This window comes from Mustela nigripes, chromosome 13 (genome assembly GCF_022355385.1).
Source record: "Mustela nigripes isolate SB6536 chromosome 13, MUSNIG.SB6536, whole genome shotgun sequence".
In the NCBI taxonomy this organism is placed as follows: Eukaryota; Metazoa; Chordata; class Mammalia; order Carnivora; family Mustelidae; genus Mustela; species Mustela nigripes.
Window position 1 is genome coordinate 50,343,429 of NC_081569.1, and position 8,644 is coordinate 50,352,072.

Here is an 8,644-nt window from a genome sequence, read left to right on the forward strand (position 1 = left end):
ACCCCTGGGGATAAAAATATATGTTTATAAAAAATAAAAAATTAAAAAAAAATAAGAAATGTATAGGATCTTAGATATAATGTATTCAGTAAACTATAGGTATTATACAATAAACTATTGAAAGTAGAAATCTGATATCATGTTCTAGTTCCTTCTTGTGAAATTAGTGCCTATGATAATAACATAATAATCTGTTTTGTTTTGGGATGCATTTGTTTATAAAACATTTTTACAATGTCTCGACTATACTATGTTGCTTTTCTGCATGCCCAATGTTCTTTTACATAAGGACATTCTTTTTGTATGGGTGATTCAACATTTGCTCATAACTTATGTTAAGATAGTCTTTGTCATTGTATTGGTGAGAAAGCCTACTTTTCCTGCAACACACTAACATTTCTGCTTCATGATTCAGTAATATCTGTATTATCATGATTCAGTAATATCTGTATTATTGGTGTACTCTATACTCTGTCACTCTCTAATTTGAGTGTGCATTGTTTTGACTAGTTAACTCTATTCCAATGCCTATGTTTACAGCTACATTATAGTAATTGGGAATTTTCTTTTGGACAGAAAATTAACTTTTAAATTGAAGCCTATATTGAGAACAGATTCCCTATGGAAAAAGCATGAAATACCATAATGATGAAGAAATTTGAGTGTTTACTTTTTGTTAGGCTCCCTGACAAGCAGATTAATTCACTTAGTCTTTACTGCAACACTATGAAGAAAGTGCTATTATTATTACATCTTTAAATATGAGGTAATGGAGGCACACAGTAAGTCATGCAGGTAGGTGGAACCAGAATTTGAATTCAAGTTGTCTGCCTTTATTTTTTTTAAGATTTTATTTATTTATTTGACAGAGATCACAGGTGGGCAGAGAAGCAGGCAGAGAGAGAGGGAAAGGCAGGCTCCCTGCTGAGCAGAGAGCCTGATGTGGGGCTCAATCCCAGGACCCTAAAATCATGACCTGAGCCGAAAGCAGAGGCTTAACCCACTGAACCACGTAGGCGCCCCAAGCTGTCTGGTTCTTACCACTATCACATGCTGTCTGTTAACTCCAACATTATTTGTAATTATCTGCTACCAAGTGAATTAAGTAGCCTCTGTGCTGAATGTTTTTGAGCTTCCTGATCAACACCTGATTTTAGCCACACACACACATACATATGTATGTATGTATGTATACATACATACATACATACATATATGTGTATGTATACATGTGTGTGTGTGTATGTGTGTGTGTGTGTGTGTGTGTGTGTGTGTATGGATAGTCCCTTGGGAGCTCAGAATCAGTCTGATGGCATCCCTTCTACCTCAGTCCATGCCCATATATTGTTCTGCTTTTTCACCAGGGCCTTTTCAGAGGTCAGAGTTTGACATACTAGCAAATGTATTTTGGAAACATAAGGGTTAACATGCAACCGTAGTTAGTTGATAAATGCCTCAGCTTTGTGTCATTCAAACAGACAATTCTAAGAGGGTCTATTAGAATCGATTCCTCATTGATTACTGTAGCTTTTTCTCATTCCTCACTCCTGCTTCCTGAAACTACTGCCCAATAAACTACCTGCACCCAAGTCCTTCCCTCAGTTTTCTTTTGGGACAAACCAAAATAAGTCATTCTCCTTTGATTGTGTTGAAAACAAATTGTAAACCCCCTGGTAACAAAAGGATTTATTATCTGAAAGTTAAATTCACTCACTTTCCTAGCAGAGAGATCAGTACTTTAAATTTTTCATTTAGTGCCCTGACTAGAACTATATATACTTGGGCAGTGTAAAATACTAAGATCAGAATAGGTGAAAGACAAGCTTTGTATTTAAAATGGGAGGAGTGATTGTGAAAGATGTGTGAAATAAGACTGTATGAAGCTTCTACAACATATGTGTTCTGAGGCACAGGATATTTAGGAAAACATACATATGTAAGTTGAGGATCTGGAAATTAAACTATTTATATTTATGTATTTCTTAGAAAGTCTTCAGGTACTCCCAGGGATATACAAAACCTAGTTTGAAGATTAATTCTCTAGAATACTATGTGTGTGTATACACCAAAACCAAACCAAACCAAACCAAACCAAACCAAACCAAAACTAATCATCACTAGCCATCAGAGAGATTCAAATTAAAGCCACATTGAGATATCACCTTAGACCAGTTAGAATGGCCAAAATTAGCAAGACAGGAAACAACGTGTGTTGGAGGGGATGTGGAGAAAGGGGAACCCTCTTACACTATTGGTGGGAATGCAAGTTGGTGCAGCCTTTTTGGAGAACAGTGTGGAGATTCCTCAAGAAATTAAAAATAGAACTTCCTTATGACCCTGCAATTGCACTACTGGGGATTTACCCCAAAGATACAGATGTAGTGAAAAGAAGGGCCATCTGTACCCCAATGTTTATAGCAGCAATGGCCACGGTTGCCAAACTGTGGAAAGGACCAAGATGCCCTTCAACGGATGGATGGAGAAGGAAGATGTGGTCCATATGCACTATGGAGTATTATGCCTCCATCAGAAAGGATGAATACCCAACTTTTGTAGCAACATGGACAGGACTGGAAGAGATTATGCTGAGTGAAATAAGCAGAGAGAGTCAATTATCATATAGTTTCAGTTATTTGTGAAGCCTAACAAATAGCATGGAGGATATGGGGAGTTAGAGAGGAGAAGAATGTTGGGGTAAATTGAAAGGGGAGGTGAACCATGAGAGACTATGGACCCTGAAAAACAATCTGAGGGGTTTGAAGAGGCAGGGGTGTGGGAGGTTGGGGGAACCAGGTGATGGGTATTATGGAGGGCACGGATTGCATGGAGCGCTGGGTGTGGTGCAAAAATAATGAATACTGTTATGTTGAAAATAAATAAAAAATAAATTTAAAAAACCCCAAACTAATCACAGGGTACTTTGGGTATAAAGGAAGAAATGTTACTTACTCCATGTCCCAAGAAAAGTTGAGATATGTTTTGGCTTTGCCAAAAGTAATGAGAAGTGACTTTGATGGGGGAGTCTGAGATTTCTTTTGATTATGGTAAGGAACACAAAAGCACAGAAATAATCAGTATTCATATTCAGCTAACATTTATTGCATGCTTTTTATGTGCTAGGGATTGTTTTCCAACTTTTATACTTATTATCTCATTAAAATCACACAGTAATTGTTCTCTGGGGTAAGAATTGTAAGAATTACCATTCTAATTTGAACTGAAATTATGTGACTTGCCAAATTCACATGGTTGATTAATGGAAGAATTGAGTTCCTATCTAGATCTTCTGATTTAAAGTCTCATATCCTTTCAAAGATATTACAACATGATTGACAAAGAAATATAAGTAGAAGTTGAACAGAAATATAAGGTTTTTCCATCTCCCCACCACAGAACACACATGTTTAGTATTGCGTTGATTGAAGTTTTCCCTAACACAATTTCTACCACTACAAAACACCAGGCAAAATTAGGTATCTCTTTCTTTGTGTTGTTGTGACAACTGGTACATACACTGGTAAGACATTTATTGCATTTTATGGTGATTATCTTCTTACATGCCTGCCTCCCCTAAAAGACTGTCATTTGAGGGAAAAGACTGTGTCTGAATTATCTTCATAATATCTACATAATCTAGTATCAAATGAAGTGTCTAATTTAGAGGAGATTTTCAGTGACTATTTTTCAAATGAATGATTACACAAATGAAAGAATAAAAAGGGTGGCCATTTCACCCATATCACATTAAACTAGATTATTCCACACTTCTTCTGGGTCTGCTGCCAAAAACTTTTAAAGAAATTTTACACTTTCCCAGGACTTTCCAGAGAGCATTTTTCATTTCTTTATTCCTGAGACTGTAAATCAAAGGGTTGAAGAGTGGGGTCACCATTGCGTAGAACAAAGTCATGATCTTTGGCATCAGGGTAGAGTGGCTGGATCCAGGGCTCACATGCATCACCATTATTGTCCCATAGAACAGCAACACCACAGACAGATGGGACCCACATGTTGAAAAGGCCTTATGCTGACTGGATGCTGATGGCAACCGAAGCACAGCAAGTAGAACCAGGGCATAGGAGATGAGGATGAAAAAGAAGCTCAGGAGGATGATGAGGGAGCTTAGGGTATAGCTGATGAGCTTAGACATGGGGGCAGGAGCACATGAAAGGGTCAGTAATGGGCCTGAGTCACATACAAAATGATCAATTGCATTAGGACCACAGAAAGGCAGTTTGGAGATGAGAATAACAGGTACCATATACCAGAGAAAGCCACATACCCAACAGGAAATCGCTAGGTTGAAACAACGTTGTCCTGTCATAACTGTGGCATAATGCAGAGGATGACAGATGGCAAAGTAGCGATCAAAGGCCATTGCTGAGAGAAAGAAGCACTCAGTGGAGCCCATGGAAAAGAAAAAATATAATTGAAGGAAGCATCCAGTGAAAGAGATAGCTTTGGTCTCTGAGAGGAAGTTGATCAGTGTGTTTGGAACAGTAGAATTGACATACCAGATCTCCAGGAATGCAAAATTCCCCAGCAGGATATACATGGGTGTGTGGAGATGCTGGTCCCAACACACAGCGCCAATAATGGCTCCATTTCCCACGAGAGTCAGGAGGTAGACGATTGAGAAGAACATAAACAGAACAACCTGAATTTCCCTGCTGCAGGGGAAACCCAGAAGGATGAATTCCCTCACTGACTCAGAAGAGGATCCGTTTCCAGACATGTTCATTTAGGACGTAAGCTATGTTGCGATGAGATATCACAATGAGACCAAATCCTAACAACTGAGCATAACAGACAAGGTCCTTCATGATCTGATTTTTCTCTACTTATTTAAACTCATGGCTTTCCTGTGCTCCTTTGAGTTCTAGGCCCAATAGGAAAAGAAGAGTTGTACTTCCACCAAATGACATGCTGTTCTCCCTGAGGTGTCTGTTGCTTCTTCCTCCTTTCCTTCTCTCACTCTTTTGCCCATCCCTTCTGAATTTCTTCCTTTCTCTATTTCCTTCTTTTTACTTACTATTATTATTATTTGGCCTGTGTAACTTGTACTTGCACTTTACAAACTATTGGCTGGTTGCCTTCTTCATGAAGTATTGCTGGACTCCACCATCGTGTACTAATTGTTTTGCCATAGCATCCAGTGTATTTATATGTGAATTTCTACTATGCCCTATCATAACAAGTTGCTTTTCTATCTCTTAATCTGTAAGTTTCATGAGGCAGAGGTTGTATTTTTCGTTTCTGTATTATCAATGCCTAGCACAGCACAGTCTCCTTTATAGGTATGACAACATATTTGCTGAATCAACATTAAACAAAGGACACATTATTTTTTAAAGCTAGAATGAATGAGAAGTAACATTTGTAAAACTGTAGTAGTTTTCTGAACTAAATAATTTACCCTTTACATCTTGTATCATGGATATCTCTTTACATGTCTTTTAATTTACTAGAGTATCAATCTCTGAGAATAGAGACCAAGTGTTAATCATTTTTTATTCATTTTCAGTATCTAACACATTATCTTTTAGGGAATATTTGCTATGTAATTGCTTGTTAAATAATAAATCATTATACCCTCAGTTTTCTATCTAGAAGACTTAATCATTTGACATATGTAAGTGAAGGACCATGCCTTTGGACCTTGAATCTGGGAGGGAAGTGGTGTGGCCAGATGAGAGTAAAGGCGTGTTGAAAAGAGGGGGTGATAGACTAATATGGTATGTGGTTAGAGTAACCAAATGTACCTTTTGTCTGGGACTGACCCAAAGTTAGCACTGAAAGTCTTGTAATTCAGGAAACCCATTAGACCCAGGGAAACAGATATGGATTGTTCATTGCCCTATATGAGATCCTGAAGTTGAGCTAGCCTATCTGAAAAATGTATATGCCCTGTTTCCTTTGGATCCTATTGAGGTCTATTTGTTTCAGTTGTCCAAGGAAATGTTGTCTGTATGACCGATGAAAGTACTGTGAAGACACCTGGGAACCGCAACAAAGAGCTTCCCAAATTGCTTTCCCAGGACTGCTTGATGTCCTGTGCAGTCTGAATATCCTAGTTGTCAACTGAGGCTGCATGGCCAAGGTCATAGGGTGGTAGATATAGTCCCAATACTTTCCCTTCCCTAAGACCAAATTACTCAGTAAAGCAGCACTTCTGGATCCAGAAGTGTTTCTTTGAGAAGCTCTGTGACTTTTTTTTCAACTATCCCTTTGGATAGTTGCTACTTCAATTCAAATTTCTCTAAAGGCATTATTAGAAGAAAATACTCCATGAAGCCCAAGAAGAAACACAACTGGAGGAAGCAGCCAATGAGAAAGGTTGACTTAGTATTTAAGAGGAAATAGGACTTGGTATTCTGATCTAGATTGAGTTGATTATTTTTCAAAATATTTAATGCTCTGGTTTCCGATTGTCATTCTAATGAAGAAAATCTATAGCAAGGGCAAAGAAAGACCTAAAAAAGTTTAATCTGGTTTCTTCACTTAAGGTAAAGAAATACTTTGCTTTTCCTAAAGAGTCTTCTGGTGTTGGTATTGAGTATATTTATCTCTTACACGTCCTTCAGAACTCTTAATTTCTCCATGCCATTACCTTGGTTTGGCCAGGTTTTGTGCTTGGGTCTCCTCTCAGCTTGCAGTGACATCATGGGTTTTATTTTTACCAGATAAAACCATTACCGTGATTCCTCTAGTCGTGGCTACTCACAAGTTAAACCATTATATATATATAATGGTTTATATATAATATACAATATATTAATATAATATATAATATACAACATATAATATATATTATAATTATATATTATATATATAATTATAATATACAATATATAATATACCATATATAATATATATTATAATTACAGAATATATAATTGATATATAATTCTGTAATTATAATATATATTATTATATATGGTATATTATATATTGTATATTTTAATTATATATAATATATTGTATATTATACAATAATATTGTATAATTGTATATTGTATATTATATACATAATATATAATATAATATATTATACATAATATATTATATATTATACATAATATATAATATTATATATTATATAAATATAAATATTATATAAATATAAATTTATATAATGTATATTTTATATATACACACACACACACACAAAACATAAGGAGCCAATATTCTTTTATTTTTTAAATGCATTCATGAAGCATCTCAAAACTAACTTGCCTTTCCTAATTTCATTTCCTGCTAAGACTTTGTAGTGGATAGTATTTTGTATTGTAGCTTTTGTCTTCAATTCTGTGTCTCTTTGGGACCCTGTAGTGATGTGTAGATATGGCTCCTAAAATGGAATTGGGGAAACAATAGGCTTGGTCCTATTTAACATTATGTTCTGTGGGTTCTTCATCATAACTAGACTCTTATTTTCAAAAGAGCATATTTTAACTTAATTAGAGTTTGAAAAAGCTAGGAATTGAAACTATTTGGATTTTGTCTTTCAGATCTTCCTTCAAGAACAACAGAAAATTAGGGTTATTTCTCTAGAAAAAAAAAGAGTAGGGACATGGTGCTTTTTTTTTTTTTTTTATGCATACCTGGGAGCTATACATGGGAGGAATGGGTCAGCTGTATCCTTTCTTCTCAGTCTCAGTCTCAGTCTCAAAAGTATGGATTTCAGGACCTTCACTGAAAACAAACTCCCTTTTGTACAATTAACTGTGCAGTGACTGCCAGAAGCTTGTTAGGGGAAATGCCCAAAGATAATGCATGTGAGATGTTGGAAGTTGTTTCCAATTTTTAACTGGCAGGAAAGGATTCAAGTAACACCTGTATAAAATGTTTAAACCAGAAATGGGGTTCTGGAGAGGACTCTGTTCTTCATATATTTTTGGTATGTTATCCAGAGATTGGCCCCCTGTGTATTTAAAAATGTGACTCCTCACTTCAGTAGTCCTTTGGGCAGGCTAGTCTCTCAGGCCAGCATTTACCTTTACCTTCTGTGATTAAGTGCCTTCAGGAAAGGAACTAGGAAGAATAAGCACTTGTGAGAAATAAGTATGTGGCTGTGTCTTCTGAATTCAAAGCTAATTATGAATTGTCCTTTACTCTGTAAAACCAAGGTTCCTCTAGGGAAAGAAGACAGCCATGTAGTCAATCCCTAGAGAGATGTAGAAAAAAATTTCTGGCTTGTGAGGAACTAAAAATAGACAATTTAAAGATTATGATACCTTTGATTCTAGTGCATGAAAAACCCCATTATAGTATATTTTTGGCTTTCTTCAACATCAGTGGTCTAATTAGCTTTGGGTTTAAAAAAAATTTAAAAGGTATTTATTTATTTATTTAAGAGAGAGAGAGAGAGAGAGAGAGAACAAAAGCTGGGAGTAGGGCAGATGGAGAGGGAAAAGTAGACTCCCCATTGAGCAAGGAACCTGATGTGGTCCTTGATCCTGGGAGTCCAGGATCATGACCTGAGCTGACAGCAGAGGCTCAGTAGACTGAGCTACCCGGGCACCCCTATTTCTATTTCGATTAACCTTGTACTGTCATAGCATGAAGAGTTCTCTTAAGAGTCTTGCAAATGTTTCCATTATTCTTCTAAGCTTTAGTGTGTACATTTACTTTTTTTTTTTTT

General features: G+C 36.3%; 1 protein-coding gene across 1 annotated transcript; it reads right to left on the reverse strand.

Annotated features, from left to right (window-relative positions):
* Positions 1-3,754: 3,754 nt before the first annotated feature.
* On the reverse strand, positions 3,755-4,741 carry LOC131999307 (olfactory receptor 11H12-like). The gene has a single exon (XM_059372089.1). The coding sequence runs from the start codon at positions 4,739-4,741 to the stop codon at positions 3,755-3,757; it is 987 nt and encodes a 328-aa protein (XP_059228072.1).
* Positions 4,742-8,644: the final 3,903 nt, after the last annotated feature.

Excerpts from the sequence above, each read along its gene's own strand:
- LOC131999307 (XM_059372089.1), bottom strand. The coding sequence starts at position 4,741 with ATGAACATGTCTGGAAACGGATCCTCTTCTGAGTCAGTGAGGGAATTC.